Source organism: Pipra filicauda, unplaced genomic scaffold (genome assembly GCF_003945595.2).
Source record: "Pipra filicauda isolate LSUMZ 115617 unplaced genomic scaffold, ASM394559v2 scaffold249_size1133689_pilon, whole genome shotgun sequence".
NCBI classification, from domain to species: Eukaryota; Metazoa; Chordata; class Aves; order Passeriformes; family Pipridae; genus Pipra; species Pipra filicauda.
Window position 1 is genome coordinate 274,555 of NW_024104364.1, and position 18,806 is coordinate 293,360.

General features: G+C 42.6%; 1 protein-coding gene across 1 annotated transcript in view; it reads left to right on the forward strand.

Moving 5' to 3' along the window:
• TRIM33 (tripartite motif containing 33) overlaps window positions 1–18,806 on the forward strand; it is a 34,611-nt gene that overhangs the window by 764 nt on the left and 15,041 nt on the right. The window contains exons 2-8 of the mRNA XM_027746258.2: window positions 10,612–10,730; window positions 11,637–11,784; window positions 13,923–14,055; window positions 15,441–15,557; window positions 16,440–16,554; window positions 17,634–17,780; window positions 18,672–18,789. Of these exons, the coding sequence (XP_027602059.1) occupies window positions 10,612–10,730; window positions 11,637–11,784; window positions 13,923–14,055; window positions 15,441–15,557; window positions 16,440–16,554; window positions 17,634–17,780; window positions 18,672–18,789 (897 nt within the window). The remainder of the gene's footprint in view (window positions 1–10,611; window positions 10,731–11,636; window positions 11,785–13,922; window positions 14,056–15,440; window positions 15,558–16,439; window positions 16,555–17,633; window positions 17,781–18,671; window positions 18,790–18,806) is intronic.

Consider the following 18,806-nt stretch of genomic DNA (forward strand, 5'->3'; position numbering starts at 1 on the left):
CACCCTGGAGGAGAGAAGGCTCCGGGGACACGTTATTGCAGCCCTGTAGTACCTAAAGGGGTGCTGTGTAAGACTACTGTAACGAGTACTATAAGAACGATGGGGACAGACTTCTTATCAGGGACTGTTGTGACAGGGCAGGGGGTAGTGGTTTTAAACTGAAGGAGGATCGGTTTAGATTAGATTTAAGGAAGAAGTTTTTTACAACGAGGGTGTTAAAGCACTGGTACAGGTTGCCCAGAGAGGTGGTGGATGCCTCTATCCTGGAATCATTCAGGGTCAGGCTGGACCAGGCTCTGAGCAACCTGTTGAAGATCCCTGCTCGTTCCAGGGGGGTTGGACTGGATGAGCTTTAAAGGCTCCTTGCAACCCAAACTATTCTGTTTTGGCTCTCAGGGAGGGACTGGGCAGCCTCAGTTCTACAGCACTGGGGTAAAGCATATCTAATTAAGTGCAAACTACCTGCCTAGGTGGGAATTGTGTGTCCACTGCACCTGCTTTGCTGTGACTGAGATAAAACCTTGCAGTGCTGTCTGTCACCCGAGTTGCTCTGCACGTGCCCAACTTGTGCCAGGAAAGAAGAGTACCCTGCTCCTTCCAGGTGTTCCTATCAAAACCACGGCTTGAGTTTTATTTTTTTTTTTAATATATTATACATTCAGGGATGGAATTGAAAAGCTTCTGGAGCTGTAGATGGGGTGACTCACGTGCTGTGGTGTACAGACCGATTTAGGGCCTTGGTAAGTGGTTTTACAGGTCTTAATTGGACCCTCTGGTCAGAGAGACCTTGTTTGGTGACACCCTTTGGACTCAGGTGTATCCTGTGTTGCACAGTGAAGGAATTAAAACCTGACTTGGTAGTGATTTGTTCATTCAAACTGTTCAGAAGTTCATCTAGGAAGTGCTCTTAGAAAATTCATTAGTTTTAAAAAGATACTGTATTAAATGTAGTCTGTAAATACACTCTCTAGAGTACTGCGATGGTCTTGTGATCCATCTTTTTATATCCATCGTTATATCATAGAATCACAGAGTGGTTTGGGTTGGAAAGGACCTTAAAGATCATTTTGTCCCACCCTCTGCCATGGGCAGGGACACCTTCCACCAGCCCAGGTTGCTCCAAGCCCTGTCCAACCTGGCCTTGGACACTTCCAGGGATGGGGCAGCCACAGCTTCTCTGGGCAACCTGTGCCAGGGCCTCCCCACCCTCCCAGGGAAGTGATATGCCAGTGGAAGACACAGAACTTGGGAAGCTGGGTCTATTTTATTAGCAATTACAGGATTATCCAGGTCCCACTGTAGGACACAGGTGTGGGAACAACACGAGGTGTAGCTCCTGCACTATATATAGACTGGAATATCACTTCTTGTAGTACATTTTTAGGAGTGCTTGTTGGTGTGCTTTGGTGTAGGAAGAGTTCATCTTTGGGTTGCTGCAGCAAAAAGTTTTAGATCATGTGATTAAGATGTGGGCTCTGGAGCATCTCTGTTGTGAGGAGAGACCGCGGGAGCTGGGCCTGGTTAGTCTGGAGGAGACTGAGAGGGGATCTCATTAATGCACAGAAATATCTCCAAGGGTGTCAGAGGATGGTGCCAGACTCTTTTCAGTGACAGGACGAGGAGCAATGGCCATACATTAAAACACAAGTTCCACCTCAAAATGAGTAAGAACTTCTTTCCGTGGAGGTGGCAGAGCACTGGAACAGCTGCCCAGGGAGGTGTGGACTCTCCCTGTCTGGAGACATTCCAAACCAACCCGGACAAGGTCCTGTGTCACCTGCTCCAGGTGACCCGGCCTTGGCAGGGGATGGGCTGGGTGTTCTCCAGAGGTCCTTTCTGGGCTATTCTGTGTAGGGTCTGGGAGAGGGTTGTGGTAAGGACGTGTGTGATCCATCTGCAGTGGTACCTGAGCCTGCCTGAGCACAGGAATTGGCCAGCAGGGCAGGAAAGAACCAGCCATGGACCAGCAAACGCAGTTTTGTGGACAGTTCTCTCTGCACCTTGTGAGTGGAGTCAGTGTGGCACATGGGACAGTTACCAGTAAATCAGATAGAAAATGGACATTCTCAGCCTACAGAGAAGTACCACAGTGCTTAGTCATGCAGGTTCCTTCCCTGTTCTGGTAGTCACCAAGTGTTACTTCCACTTCTGCTGCTTCCCTGGTCTCCCTCCCCACGAGCAGGTGCTTTTCTTGGAGGAAGAGTTAATGAGAAGTGGTACCTGTAGCTATACCTGAAGCAAGTTACACTTAACTGCTGCAAGTTGGTTCATATCTGTTGCACTGGTGAAAGAATTGGTTTTGCTCTTGTTTGCATATTTGTTGGGGAAAAAAATAGAAGTTTCCTGGTTTATGTATTTTTGACATATATATTCTTTTATGCTGTTTGTTCAACATAAAAAGTAGCATCTCATATTCAGTTTAATGTCTTAATTGATCATTGGAATGTGAATTTTGTTTGGTGGATAGATGATTTCTTAATGCCTGGTGTTTCACCTGTCCAACTGGACTCTTACTTTCAGACTGAACAGGTTATGAGGAAAAATGCCTTCTTGTATTTGTATCCCAGTATTCTGAAAAATGCTTATTTCTAAGTTAAGAGTTACAGATACTGTAAAACAACTTTTCCTGCACCCACTGCTGCTCCTGCTCCTGGAAGATACGTTGTTTTGTGGTTTCACTGCCTGGCTGAGATATTTACAATCTCTCTTAAGAAGATTATCTCAGTACAGAGAATGTGTGGCTCTCCCAGCTCCTTGGGAATGTCACAGTTTTCATTGGGCTGAAAAGCTAAACAGGAGTTGCAAGATGCTTTCAGAGAGCCAAGGGGAAACATCCACAGTTGGTTGTGTGTGGAAACTGAGGAACAACGTGTTTACTACTGAGTGCTGTGATGTGTAGTACCATAAATTAGTTGGATATGCTGAATTCAACTCTTAAATTCAGTGTTTGTGTATTTAGAAATGTGTATTAATCGCATCTTAAGTTAGGCAGTAACTGTTTTTAATTTACTGTGAAAGGGGGACATAAATGGTCTGACGTGTATGAGCATGTGCCATTCAGTTTGGTGGTAGTTACTGTATTTTCAGTCTAGAAGAAGAATGAAAATTCCTGCATCAAGCAGACTTTTTAAGCTGTGTAAATGCAGTATCTTAATTCCAGTGGATGTGAGTACTTATCACTTAAAAGAACTGGTGGAAAGCAGTCTGGGCTTCGCCATTGCCTCAGACTTGAAGCAAAAACCTTTAATTGAAGAGTTGCGAAAGGCAAGTTGCTTTAATTGAAAACTGCTAAAGACAAGTTGCAAAAAGACAAGTTGTTTAATTAAAAAGAGTGGGTTTAATTTAAAAACTGTTACGTGGTAAGGGCTTCAGCTCACCTCGCCCTCCCAAGTCAGGTCTAGCAGGTGAATTTTGTTGGATGCAAACAGAGCAGCCCTGAGCCTGCTGTGGATGTAACTAAACCACTGTTCGAGTGCCCAGTACGGTGCAGTGGGAGATCAGAGCACAAGAGATCACGAGGGAAGAGCAGGGAGGAAGATGGATGGGGATGAGAGATCCAGGAGCCTGAGAGGATCCCAGGGATGGGAGACAGAAGGATCTGTCTCCAGGCTTGGAGCCCACCACCAAGGACAGACCCTACAAGCCAGCACTGAGCCCATGGTGGTGGGAACCCCTTTTCTGTGCTTCTAGCAGTTTCTCTTGGCTTTTCCTACTTTTCTATTTCTCTTCTTTCCCTCCTCTCTTTTTGTTTTAGAAAATAAAGTTGAATTATTGTTTTGGAATCCAACATCTGGCTTTGTTTGTGCCAGGAATTTTCAAACTTAACTCCTCTCTGCGTTTTTTGGACCGAGGCAAACTTTGCCTCTCTGCACCAAGTGGGTTGGAACAATCACTTGAACTCTCTTGAATCTTTAGTTTTCTCCTCTGTTAATAAGTGAGGGTCGTGAAGATATGCTGGAGCCCAGCACGAGTCCTGAAAAATGGTCAGTTCGTATTCTGGGCTTCCTAAAAATCTTATTGTGAAACTTAAATTTCAGTCTAAATTAATAGTGTATTTTAAGATATTTCTGTCTGAGAACATTTAGGCATGTTTTATTTTTGTAAGAATTAATATCTGTGATTGCTATAAGTTGTGTTTTCTTATTAAATGTAATGTGTTGTACAGTTGTGATTTAAGCAAGGATTGTTCAAAAAAAAGTGCTGAGTTAGAAGTGGACCTTGAAAGCAGTTAATTTTTTTTTAATGTATTTTTGTTCTGACGGGTTTCAATCCGACTGTGTCACTGCCTTGACCTGTGAGGGGTTATTTCAAGGTCTAATCACAGAATTAGAGCAGGGGTTTGATGTATGGCTGTGCAGAAACTGCTGGACCCTTGCAGTGCTGAGAGAAGTAAATATTATGCACATGGAGTAACTATTATTGGTGTTCTCACCCAATAAATGAGAGCTGGCAGAGAATCATTCCTGAGAGGGCTGATAATGTGCCAAGTTTGAACTTCAGACGGAAACTGGAGTTATTAAATTGCAAGAGTGTTTGCAAATATTTCCTGAACTGGGAAGTTTTATCATCGTTGTAACAATGTAAACATCTGACAGGACTTTAATTATCTCATATTCACATGGACACTTTGTGTGTGGAATCAGCCTGACACATTGCAACCCAAAACAAACCTGCGTGTGAGACCAGATGTCTAAAATAGCTTCTGTCAACAGAATTGGGGTTGTGGAAGATTGGTGACTTAATTGTCAGTGGGTGATGTGGCAGAGTTTTAGGCTCGTGCTAATTGATGTCTCCTGTGTTTCTAGAGTATTGTTAAGCCATTTCTTTAAGACAGGTGAGGTGGCAGAGCCAGGTGTGTCCAGCTCCACCTCCTGCTCAGAGCCGGTCTGGTGAGAGGAGGATCCTCAGGGAGCCTTGGCCGGGTGTGTGGGGACTGTGCTGGGGTGGCAGTGGCACAAGGAGCCTCTGCTGCAGTGTTTGACCACCCTCCTTGGGACATGGGAAGGGTTTATTACCTTAAAGCAAGGTTTGCCTTGTTCCTGCTTGTACTGGCAGTGCTTTTGTGGAGCACCCCTGGGAAGAGCCTGCTCTGCCTCCCTGTCCTCAGGTGCTCAGTGCTGAGGGCTCTCCTCGTGTGTGCTGTGCTCCAGCCCTGATCATTGTGGTCACCAGTGCTGGCCCTGCCCCAGTTTGTCAGTCTGTCCTGTACTGGGGAGTCCTTTACTGGCCCAGTATCCCGGGGTTGCATCCAGGGTGCTGAGCAAGGGGAAGGATGGATGCCCTGCTCCTGCAGCCTGGGACATGTGGGGCTCTTGGATGTTACGAAGCAGCTAAAGAATTGATAAAGGTTTTTGTGTTACTGTCCAGAGCTGATGTTGAAGGAGTTGGATCTTGTGAAAATAGGAATTTTAGTATGTAAGTGGAGATATTTGGGAATGCAAGTGTTTGGGTTCAACATTTGAATAAATTTTTAATGTATAAATGTGAACTGCTGGAAAGTCTCTCTGTGATATCTCAGTGATGGAGGGGATCCAGTGGTGAGCAGTGGGTGCTACTGAGGTGCAAAGTGATTTTTGCAGTGTCTTATCCCTGGATCACCTACACTGTGTGCATTCCATGCCCTCCCACATACAGATCCACAATCTCATCACATCCATATGATCCTCATTCAGAACAATAACTTTCTTGGAGCTAAAACTTCAGTGCCTTTACTTTCCATTATTGCTTTTTGTTCTCTCTTAGGTTTAAGTGGTGTTTGGTTGGGCTGTGATGTGTTTATTTTAAGTTGACTGAAGTCAGCTTGAAGTCAACAAGTGAATGTGGATCCCTCAGTGTGGAGCTTCTGATTTTGCTGTAGCTCCTGTGGTGTTTGTAGCCAGTAGATAAGTTTCTATGGCTCCTTGTGTGTTCCCTTCCCATCCCACCTCCCCTTTCTCTAACCCCAGGGCTGGAAGTCCCCAGGCAGCTTCTTTAGTGTCTGTAAATAAAAACTAGAAAACCTGACTCAGAGGATGGTAGTACCTGTGTTTGGTGGGGAAACATTAATTCTTAGTGGCTCAGGAAGCCTTGTTGTTCTAGAGCTGGTTCCTGGAACATCTGAGGAAATTCTAGAAGGGCGAGTGGGGAGCAAAGAAGAGTCAGAAAGTTCCACTTTTTTTCTTGAGCAGTAGTAGTGGGTATGAGTTGAACACACAGTTTCTGACTGGGCAGAATGTGTTTTGCCCAACAAAGATGGACTGGGGGCACATTTCAACTGAGGTTAAAAGTGCCAGGGCCTGAATTCCTGAATATCGAGCTGGAAGTGGGTACAGCAGCCAAAGACTTGGCATGAGCTTTCTCTGCAGAGTGCCTCTGGTTTGATCCTACAAGGCTGGAAGTGCAGAGAATCAATCTTTCCCCTTCCATCTCTGTAGCTCTCAAGCATCCTTAAAATTTGGGAGTATTTTAGTGTAGTTGGGATTAATATGTCAGCCTGGAGAAATGAATTCTGAGCAGGTTCTGAATAATTTTCCTACTGAAACTAGTTCAAGATGAAACCTGTTGAAAAAACTACCTGTTCTGAGCTGCATGCAAATAGCCCCCAGAGGAGCATAGTTAACCTTGAGGAATTTTAAACATAAATATGTACAAGATATTCTCAGAGTTATGAGTTGCAGTTAATAAGAGTGTTTGTGTTGCAGCTTGAGTTGGGAGCGGTAGATCAAAAGCATCTTCCATTTGAAATCTGAAGTTCTTTGCAGTGTTCCATTGTGATTTGCTGCTGGATTATGATGCAGGGTTTTTTAGCAGCCTTTCTGTTTTCATGGAAACAAAACTACCTTTTATCCTCAAATTACTTCAGTTTCGTGCTCTCTGCCATCCTTTGATGTCTGTGGTCTAGTTTAGTGTGCTTTATCTAAATCATAAGCAGTTAAAAGGATTACAGAGATGCTACTCTCATTAGTGTTCTTAAAGGCTTTGACAAATAAGAGGATCTGATGTGCAATGTAAGGAGATGTGAGTGTAGCAGTTGTATAACTAACGGTGCAACATGTGTAGGAAAATTTGGGTACTTGCATCTCTTTGCTCTGACAAAACCCTTCTCCTTTGTGTTGGTTTTCAGCTCAAAAGAGCGTCCCAGGCAAATGGCTCTGTCTGACCCTGTCAGGAGACTCCATATGAGTCTTCTGAGGAATCTGGGAGTCTTTTCTCCCCTATTCCAGGCCGTGGGAGCTCTGGGTAGGGAGGGAATGGCTCATGATGTGAGAAGGTGAAACCCATCTCCCTCTGAGTGGGGTTGGCAATGCAAGGCAGGGTTTTCCTGCCTGCTGGACTCTCAATCCAAAGTTCCAGGTAAGAAGCTCTTCCTGCTTCTCACTTAAATCAGCTTTAGGAAACTCCATTTAGGCTGTGTGTTGTGTTTGTAGCAGCAGAGGGGGGATAGGAAACATGTATGTTTGCAAATATTTTTGCTGTTCTGGAGCAAATTGTCTGAGAAGCAGCAGAGCTCGTTCTGAGCCGCATCATGAATTGGGAACAGGATGTAATTTATTTCCCACAGTGCCACTGGGAATGGCAGGGAGGGCAAAATTTGGTACACAGAGCTGTGTATGTGGAGTGCTGTAGAAGAAAGGTAATAAATGTTTGTGCTCATGGTCTACAGGTCTAACACACCATCATGAGGTGTGTGATAGAAACAAGTGGAAAACCAGCAGTGTCAGTCCTATTAAATACAGTGTAAGGAGCTTGGAAACCCATTCCTGTTACCTGCAGCTCCTGTAAAGTAGTTCATCATTTCCTGTGCCCTCTTAGGTCCAAAGGATGATTGTTCTTGGATCTCTTCATGGAAGTGTTGATATTCACAGGAATACCTGGTGAAGTTCGGGGGGTGCTTTATTGTTCTTTTTTCAGCACCTGATGTATAAATGTGTTCCTGCAGTTAATGCTGAGGGCAGTATTTTGGTGACAGTGTAAGTGAGAGAGGAACTGCTGGACAGAATTGTTTTAGACCCCCAGTGCAGAGTTTCACGTGGTGTGGTCAGAACTTCCTGAAAGAAACTTCCCTTTTCTCAGCTCTTCGCTCCAGTGCTGCTCTTGACCTCTGGAGCATCGATTTGTGGCTTCAAAGGAATATGAAACATCTGGGAGGACACTGGAAATCTTGATGGTAATAAGTAGCATTGGGGGGAGATCACAAATTAGTCTGACCTTCATAATTTATATGCATGTGTCTAATTCTAATTCAACTGTAATTTAGGAAAAAAAAATTGATCTTTTACCAGTAGCTTTGCTGTGTGCTGATGTGTTCCTTGGAAGGGGTTACATGGCTTTTTGGGAAGCAGAGTTACAGTGGAAATGTGTGTACCAGGACTAATGTGTTTGATTTGTTTGATGCAGAAAAACAATGTAGTAAGTTCTGCTGGGGTATAAAAAGGATGATATAAAAGGATGATACTTTAACCTTTACTTTTGTTTTCTTATATAAGAATTTTTTTAATTGAAACTGGTAGTGAAACCTTGTTTTTCTCATAGGTTATATAAACATTTGACCCTTAGTTTGTCCTAAAACACATTCTTACTAAATTTTACAATAAACTTTACTAGCTTGTAAATTCTCTCAAGTTTAGACAACTAAGGATTTTATTCTTTTATGTCAGTATTATTTCAGCGTGATTTTGTCTACTTTTCCCTCTCCCCTCACAAAATCAGCCACATCTGTATCTTTTCAGTACTGCAGTTCAGTTTCTAGTACAAATGGTGCTGCAGTAATTTGTTTTATATTAGATTAAAAGACCAGGATATGAGATGTTTAGTGGCTCATATATTATTGGCAAGCTCCTGTTGGAAATAATGGATGTTGAGATGAAAAAGAAGTGAAAAAGAAGTGTAATGTGCTAAATGAGAATGGCAAGGCCTTGTTGTCTCCTGAGGTATGTGCAGAACACGGGGGGCACCTTGTGTGTGACTTGTGTTTGAATGTGGAGGTGCCAAAATTGGGTGTTTGACTGTGAGAGCAGGATCTGGCACTTCCCATTCCTTGTGTCCTCCCTGGCAGAAGCAGTGGGCAAGGTGGAATTACCCATGGTCAGAATCCAGCCCGTGGACTGTCAGTTGTATCAAAAGGCTTGATTTTATTCCATCTTTCATTAATTTGTCTACTTTAAAACCAACCCATAACTTGCCTTGCAGGAAGAGCTTTGCATCTGTGGAATTTGACTTGTTGTTGTGTGAAGATTATAGATCTTGGGCTTGCTCTGTTTTGTTGTTTTCTTACAATATTTCGTGTCTTTGACCCAAGACAGCACTAAAATAATGTTTAGTTGTGGTCTGGTTTAGATGGAGCAGTTTTAATGGTCAATATCTGAAATTTTTGTTCTGTAAGTATATATACATCAGCTCCTAGATGGCTTTCATTCAGTATTTCCTAAAAGATTTTGTCTCTCAGTAGTAAAAAGACCTCAAGGTTCTTCTTCATTGTGTATGTGAAAGCTTTTGTACACGTAGGTGCTGCAGTACTGGTTATTTTTCACACCCTGCTCTTGAGATGTGTTTGGTTTGATGAGACAGGGAATTTTTAGTTGGATTATTGTTGCTCTGCAGTGAATCTCCTGTGTTCTGAAGCCATCATTAATTTTAGCACTTGAAGAAATGAATGCTACTTCACTACTAATGTAATTAATCTCTCTGAAATAAGTCCTGCTGTCCTAATTGAATATCCACAAAGGAGTTGAGTGTCATTTAATTACACTTCTCAAAGTTGTTTCGGGTGTTTCAGTGTATAAAAGTACCCAATGGCTTGAAAAGCTTCTCCTTGAGAGTTATATTCTCAATAAATTGTATAGGAATTTGATTTAAGATCAAATGACACTTCTGTGAAGAAAGTACGAACCATTACCTTAGTGATAAATAGGTTTTCAAACCTTCATGTAGGTTGTTCATAGACATCTTTAAATATCAGTTTGGTTCATGTAGTGACTTTTTTGCAGCTCTGCTGAGGACATAAAACTAATTTAGTGATCACAGAGGATAACAAAGCAAGGTAGTGGAATTTTATTACTGCATCTGCCTCCCTGACCTCATGGAAATAGGTTTTATTAGAGATCTTCCTCTGTCATATCTGGGAGAACACTGGGATACACAACTGCCATGGCATTTTCAGGGACATCACTAGGTCACTCCAGTCTCTGGGCACACCCCTCTTAATGCTTGTCTTGAGATGGGATGGACCACATTAACCAAAATGTTAATTATTTGTTATAACAAATAATTAACAAGTGTTAGTTTTGCAATCTAAATGAAATATTTGCTTGGGGAGAACAAATGGCTGAAAACGTGCACTTTTGGGGGGAAGAAATAAATAGGAAAAACTGAGTATGATGTCAGAATCATCACAGCTTCATTCTGGGTGAGGGATCCTTTCCTGAAGAGGGGTGTGGGTTTTGTTGGGGGGGTGTTTTTTGGGGGTGAAACCTGTTACAGACACCTAATGCCTGGTTGTTAGAGCAACGTCAGCTGTGAAATCTGTTGGTTTACTCAGGTGAAGGGATCAGTCTGAGGGGTTTTGTGTTTGTTTGTCCCCTTTGCTCCGTGCCTGTTGCTGTCCCTGGTGTGAGCTGTGCTCCTGTGTTGCAGTGGGGGTGATCCGCTGCCCGATCTGCCGCCAGGAGTGCCGGCAGATAGACCTGGTGGACAACTACTTTGTGAAGGACACCTCGGAGACCCCGAGCAGCTCTGATGAGAAATCAGAGCAGGTAAGGACTGGCCTTGCCCCAGATTCCCATTTTATTTCTGTGCCTGTTAGTGCTTCCCAGGACAATCACAGAATCAGCTGGGTTGGAAGGGACCTCCGAGATCATCAAGTCCAACCCTTGATCCAACCCCGCTGTGGTTCCCAGCCCATGGCACTGATGCCACATCCAGTCTGTCCTTAAACACCTCCAGGGATGGAGAATCCACCACTTCCCTGGGCAGCCCATTCCAATGGCTGATCACCCTCTCTGGAAAGAATTTCTTCCTAATATCCAACCTAAACCTCCCCTGGCACAGCTCAAGACCCAGCCCTCTTGTCTTGCTGAGAGTTGCCTGGGAAAAGAGACCAACCCCCCCCTGGCTCCCCCCTCCTGTCAGGGAGTTGCAGAGAGTGAGGAGGTCTCCCCTGAGCCTCCTCTTCTCCAGGCTGAGCCCCCCCAGCTCCCTCAGCCTCTCCTCACAGCACTTGTGCTCCAGTCCCTTCCCCAGCCTCATTGCTCTCCTCTGGACCTGCTCCAGCCCCTCCATGTCCTTCCTGAGCTGAGGGCCCAGAGCTGGACACAGCACTCCAGGGGTGGCCTCCCCAGCGCTGAGTCCAGGGGTAGAATCACTTCCCTGGACCTGTTGGCCACCCTGTTCCTGATCCAGGCCAGGATCCATTGGCCTTCTTGTCCCCCTGGGCACACTCTGGCTCCTGTTCAGCTCCCTGTCCATCCCCACTCCCAGCTCCCTTCCTGCCTGGCTGCTCTCCAGCCACTCTGGCCCAGCCTGGAGCTGCCGGGGGTTGTTGTGGCCAAAGGTCAGGACCCGGCCCTTGGCCTGGTTGAACCTCATCCCGTTGGAATCAGCCCAACTCTCCAACCTGTCCAGGTCCCTCTGCAGAGCCCAGTGACTGTGTCCCTTCACAGGTGTGCACGAGCTGCGAGGACAACGCCAGTGCCGTTGGGTTCTGTGTGGAGTGTGGGGAATGGCTGTGCAAGACCTGCATAGAAGCTCACCAGCGAGTCAAGTTCACTAAAGATCACATGATCAGGAAAAAAGAGGATGTGTCTTCAGGTGAGTGTTTGGGTTTCACTTTGTCCTGCCCATATTAACAGTGTTTTCTCTTTGGCCCGTGTGATAAAAGAGAGGGAGGAGGATTTAGCTAACAGCCAGCTCTGTGTGGCTTTCCCCAAGGATTTGGGGGAAGTTTACCAGTGCAAAATTAGTAGCTCTAAAACCTAAATTTTTAACTGAGTTATTCGTTCATACTTTGTACAGTTTCATGTCCAATGGGCAAAATGCTTTTAAGTGTAGAAGCCAAGAGAGTGCAGCCTTTGGAAAGGATTTAGATCCATTCTTAATAATCCTGTTTAGTAGAACAAGTAACTAAATGAAAGGGTTGGAATCTGGAGAGCACTGACATATTGATAATCCCATCCATTGGCAAGGAAATTAAATTACATGTTTTGTTGTATTTTGTTCTAAGGAGCAATTATAGTTCTCCCAGTAGACAAGTATATACAGATAAGCTTAGAGTCATATTCAGTATGATACTGTTGTATTGATATTGCTGAGTAAATGTGGAATTTGAGTTTATTTTAGGTTTAATCTCTCAGTTAGGAAAATTTAACATATGGAGTGTGTGTAGGATTTGTTTAGACATCCAGCTTTATTAGAAGTTAATTCTTAAATTATTGTTTGATTATATATAACTCGTAGCCTATTGAGGGAATGTAGAAAATGTTGTCAAAACAGGTCCAGGGTATCTGGATTTTAACTTAGAAAATTTGATTTGTAAATGGGTTAAAAGTTCTGATTCAAAGACCTGTATGTTCTCCCTAATCTGGATGTATATGAGGAATGATCATATTGAAGAAGAGAGATCTTTTGACTTTGCTCTCTTTCCATTTAAAATGAATTAAGATCTTCATGATTATTTTTTGTATCCTTTCACAGGAGCAAACACTGCTTTTCTTTCTGCCAGCACTTGTCAAAATCATATTAATAGTTAAAAACTTTGCTGTTGAGCTTAGTTCTTTTAGAGAAGGAACTTATTTCCCTTGCTCTAGCAAATAAACTTCACTTTTGGAGAGGTTTCTCTGTATGTCTTAATGAATATTTTTTTTAAAGGAAATATTACCCATTTAAGCTTAAATTTATTAAATCTCTAGATGAGAAGCCCTTAAATTAAATCAAAGTACAGGGCCAGGCAAAGAATTACTGATGTTTTTCCAAGGAGTGCTAAATTGTGATTGTTAAAGTGGTATTATAGCTCAGCTTTCCCTTTGATAACTGACTGGGAAGGTGCTGAAAAATGACTTCCAATAAAATAAACTTTCCATCAGAAATTCTATTTATCGTGGTTGTGTGGAAGGGCTGGTCGTTATTTTTTTATTCTTCTTAGACTCAAAGATGTGCCCTGGAGACTTTAAATTTTTCTTAATGAGTGTCAACTGTAGATTCATCAGCTCTCTTTCTTCACAATAATTTGCATGATATAACAAGCTTCAGAAACATTGGAGACTGAGGAAGACATCCATGTTTTAAACCCTACCTGCTGCATCTTCCCAGGGCTGCTTTCCTCTTTGCTAAGCTCAAAATATCTTTAGAAAACCGTGCAGCACTTTTTTGTAAACTCAGAACTATTTTTGGACATTGTTATTTGCTGAAGTGGAAAATTTAAGCAATTTAGGTGGGGTTTAAGTAACTCCTGACAGACAGTGTTTGCTTTGCAGTTACCTCTTGGTTGTGTTTGACTTAATGGGGTGTGTAAAGGTTTTGAAGGGATAACTTAGAAAACATATGGGTGTTTGACAGCATAAAGATTTGAGAGTTGGATCCGTCCTTGAGTGTGCCAGAGCTGAAATCCCATGGAATTAAATCTTTAACCACATGTACACCTGGTGTTTGTGTGCAGTTTTCCATTCTGACAGGTGCCAATGTCTTTTGGGTGCTTGGGAGAGGAATTCCTTCTTCTCCTTGAATAAAGTGGAAGCAGCTATAAACCACTGGCACTGTAAATCATGAAATCATTAAGGTTGGAAAAGACCTCAAAAGTCCTAATGTATTCACAGTAATTTTAGGGTGAGAACAGGTCTGGAGTTGTCTTTGTACGTTCGTGGTTGTTACTTAGCTTGGAATTTAGTTGTTTTGCCCTTCAGATTGTCCAGATTTTATTTTAAAATACACAAATGGTTTATTTTTAAAAACAGAGGCCGTGGGAGCATCTGGTCAACGTCCTGTTTTCTGTCCTGTGCACAAACAAGAGCAGTTAAAGCTTTTCTGTGAAACCTGTGACAGGCTGACGTGCAGAGACTGTCAGTTACTGGAGCACAAAGAACACAGGTACAGATATTCCCATGTCTTAATTCCTGTGGTGTGCTGTCCCAGGGGATGGAATGGCATTGATGGAAACCAGCTGTGTCATAAATGCTGTTGCTTTTCCTCTTTGTTGGACTGAAGTGATCACTTCCAGTGGGAAATGTGTGGAGTGTGACTTGAAGTGATCAGCTGGTTGAGCTTTGTCAAGTCTCTTAAGATCAGATTCAAAACAACACGGGCTGAGGAGATGTGGTGTGGTTAAGGTGTGAACTTTCCCAGTGCTGTCACTCTGTTCAGGACTTGAATGGAAATTCCTGCAGCCCTGAGCACCTGGTGCTGTAAAGAAGCAGCAGTGATACAGTGAGTCATGGGTGAGGTCATTTTCTGAAAGGGTATATTTTATTGTGCAATAGTCTTTCAGGGTAGGGGAATTTCGTAAAGGAAAGTCTAAATTTCCCCCTCATAGATGAATATCTTCTTTTATTACAGAAGGGAAAAATGGTTTGCTTTTAGTTGGTTGAAAGTTGTTGCCTCATTCCAGATGAAAAGAAATGCTGAGTCTGGCTCTTTGCTGCCCAAAAAAGTTGGAACCTCTTAAGATACAGTAAAACTTCCTGCTCTTTAGGAGCTCTCTCCTATAGTTGTTTGAATGTCTGAACAAGTATTTGTCAGTGTTATAATAAAGAATCTAGAGATAAATATGTATTTATCAGCCACTGCACCACTGCTTTTTCTAGTCAGGCTACAAGTGACTCTTCTCTGTAAAGGTGCAACACTGAATTTAGTGTTGTTTTTCCCAGAGTAGCTGATTATTCTCAGACTGCTACAGCAGCCTGTGGAGAACTTTTCCTTTTGAAATTAGTATTACTAAAATATTAACAACCTGAAATGTTCCTGCTTTATTCTTTCACAGGCTTGATCCTAAATATCCTGGAAGACACCCTTGTCACAAAGTGTGGTTTTCTGGGATATGTTCACTAACTTGTTCTGGGTGGTTTCTTTGCATCTGTTTTGTGCACGTTGCTAATGGATTAACAGATGGATCTTGTTCTTCTTACCTGTTTATGTGATCCTTTAATGTGTGTTTAAGTGATCAGTGCACTTTCCTCATCAAACTGAGGTTCCTGGTATCTCCTTGAGCTGCTGTTCCATAGCTTGCTGTCCTGGGAAATGATGCAGTGCATCCCTGTGTGGTTGGAATTGTTGTTTCCCACAGAGGTTCAGTTTTATGGACACCAGAAAAGGATTTTATCAGCACTTAAACATTTTTCACGCTGATCAGCATATGCAGAGTCTGATTTTTCTGTGTGTTTTGTCATATTTTTTGAAAATGTTACAGTTTTACACCTGAATTGGGAGCCCTTGGTTTCAGCCTTGGTAATTGGTGTCTTCTCTTGCGTGTTCAAAAGGTACCAGTTTCTGGAAGAAGCTTTTCAGAACCAGAAGGGTGCAATTGAAAATCTTTTGGCCAAACTTCTTGAGAAGAAGAATTATGTAAATTTTGCAGCTGCCCAAGTTCAGAATAGGTAAGTTCCTCAAAAGGATTAACTGTTACTTTGCCTGAATCACAGCAAGATGAGTGATGGGATTGGAATAACACGTTTGAGTTGATTCTGTATCTTTAGTTATATTGGACTTAATTTTCATAATGTTTGTTTTCCTCTACAAGTTGTTAAAAGAAACAAATATCAAAGGCTGTGTCTTCTGTGGCAACTTTGAGTAGAACCAGAGATGTGACACATTTATTACACTTTGGGGAGGGGGGAGAATAAAAAAGGCAAGGAAACCCATCTTATGGTTTCTGCTTCAGTCAGCTCTAGGTGACAGAAGGGTTGAAATATTGCAATATTTTTATGTTTCAGATGAATGCCTCTGATAACTGTGTACCAAAACTTGGTTTGACTTTGAATAGGAAATTGTGGTTGTTTGTGGGGTTTTGTTTGAGATTTTTTAGGCAGCTTAACTTAAGATTTCCAGGGTTTGCTTAAATTCAACGTCATGTTAAATAGTGAATATAGAGACAGAGCACGTGATCTCTGCTGGCTTTTCACCCACTTTGGTGACGTGGTTGTGCTGCAGCTCAGGGAATTCCACTGTGATTCTCGGTGGTTTTCTGAGCCTTCTGCAACTTTCAGGTCATTTGCAAAATGACACATCATCTGGAGGTGGAAAGTACGAGGGTAGAAGGACCACAGCTTTAAGGAGAAGTTCTGATGCAAATTTTTACCTCTTTGTGGTACCATGTACACTAAAAAAAAGTGTAAGGGAAGGAGAACATATGACAGAGGCAAATGTATGATGATGGAAGCAATGAATGTTGAAATTTTTATGTGCTGATTTCTATGGAAGTCTTTGCACTGTCTGACCAAATATTTCTCTCTCTCTCTTTTTTTTTTTTTTTTAATTAGGATAAAAGAAGTAAATGAAACGAACAAACGAGTGGAACAGGAAATCAAAGTGGCAATATTCACCCTCATCAATGAAATCAATAAAAAGGGAAAGTCTCTCTTACAGCACCTCGAGGTACAGTTAAGAGAACAAGGAATGTTCAGTTTCCAGTCCCCTCTTAAACTTGAAAACAGTTTGTTTGTTGTGACTGCAGGTGTTGTAATACTAATATTGCCTCTGAGTAGTGTGTTGGAGTTAAATCTCTTGTTTATCCTTTCATAAGAGCCTGTGGCTCCTTTAGTGTCTGTGCCACATATTCAAAATCAGGCTCATTGTAAAGGAGTGTGTGAAAATCTCCTTTTCATGTTCTCTTTGCCATATTTCTGTATTATTGTGTAACTCTAAGGTGTGTGTAATGTAACCTTTTCCTCAGATAGGTTTTTTAAGGTTCATGTAAGAACAGACACAGCAGTCTTATGTGTTTTTACATGAAGGTGTAAAGCTGGTATTTAAAGTTACAGAGATTGGAATAAAGGAGACAAAGACTTCAGGCATCCTTTCCAGATAGCTTATCCTGAATAATATTTATATTCTGACTTACATTTTCATGGATTTTAATAAAACCTATTATTACTTCCTTTGTCTGAGAGGAAATCCATCATAAGAAGATAGTTAATTGCATATGGCCAGTCTGCCATGATGAAAAATTTAAGATCAAGTGAATTACAATAGATTTTTTTCTGGTTAAAGAACAATTATGTGGCAAGGAAATGGAATATTCCTGGAAGAAAAAAAATAATTTGATCATGAGTAAAAGAAATAATTTAAAATTACATGAATTTTGGCTTTTCTTGATTACTTAATGTTTGTTACAAGCTAGAAAATTGCTCCCTCAGTTCTTTGCCGTGTTGCTGTACCTTGGAAGAAATCGAGGGAGAAACTGGTCTTGTTTTATTTGTTGATAATTTTCTGGGATAAAGCAGAGGCTCTTCTCTGAGCCCACAGTCATCCCTGCAATTTGCTACCTCTGGGAAGAATGGTGGAAGGGAATATTAGAGAATTATTGATGGTTCCAGCACTCTGAGAGTGAGCATTAGTAAAAACCGCGTTGCTTGGGACATTTTCCTTTTGCTCCAAGAACTGGAATAGCCGTTTGCATTTTCCTCCTGAACCTGAAACCCCCCCATTGTAATAAAGTTTCTGTTTCTTTGTAGAATGTAACAAAGGAGAGACAGATGAAGTTAATACAGCAGCAGAATGACATCACTGGTCTGTCCCGACAAGTGAAGCACGTGATGAACTTCACGAACTGGGCGATCGCGAGCGGCAGCAGCACCGCTCTGCTCTACAGCAAACGGCTGGTGAGGGCACCCTCTGACTGTCCTCTGGAATCTCCGGAGCTGGAAGGGATCACAGGATCATCCAGTCCACCCCTGGCCCTGCACAGGACACCCCAAAATCTCACCCTGTTCCTGAGAGCATTGTCCAAACACTCTTTGAGCTCTGGCAGCCTTGGGACTGTGCCCACTGCCCTGGGGAGCCTGTTCAGTGCCCCACCACCCTCTGGGGGAAGGACCTTTTCTTAATATCCAACCTAAACCTCTCCTGACACAGCTCCAGCCATTCCCTCGAGACCTGTCAATAGTTACAGAGAGCAGAGATTGGAACTGTCCCTCACAAGGAAGCTCTAGACCCTGATGAGCTCTGACCTCAGGCTCCTCTTCTCCAGATGAACAGACCAAGTGACCTCAGCCACTCCTTGTGTGGCTGTGCAGACTGGACTGTACAGTTCAGAGAATGATTAGTCAAAAAAATTTACAAGTATTGTTGCAGCTTCACTAGATCATATCCAAGGAAGAGGCAATGAGTTGTTCATGTGTCATTTAAACCCCCCCTTCTGTAACAATGGGATAGATTTCCCAACTTGAACACTGCTTTTCATTTGTGAATTAAGGATTTAGGGGTATTACTGTAGAAGGAATGGGGTCAAGCTCTGTAAAGACACCTCAGTGTTTCACTTGAGTCATTGCATTACTATTATGATGTAACAGTGCTGCTCTTTAATCCTCGGAGTAAAAAGTGAGTTGTACAGCAGATGATTTTCCTGGTGAATTGAGAACTTTCCAGGCTGTGAACCAAACTTGCTGTTGGCAGTCCTTGTTGGTGTTTCACAGCCTAAACTCTCTAGGCAAAAGCACACTTCTCTGTCTTTATTTCTTTGTCACCAACAGTGTGTTTTTGCTTCCCATCAGATAACATTCCAGTTACGGCACATTTTGAAGGCCCGTTGTGATCCCGTCCCAGCTGCCAACGGAGCGATACGTTTCCATTGTGACCCCACCTTCTGGGCCAAGAATGTTGTCAATTTAGGTGAGAAAACTGTGTGT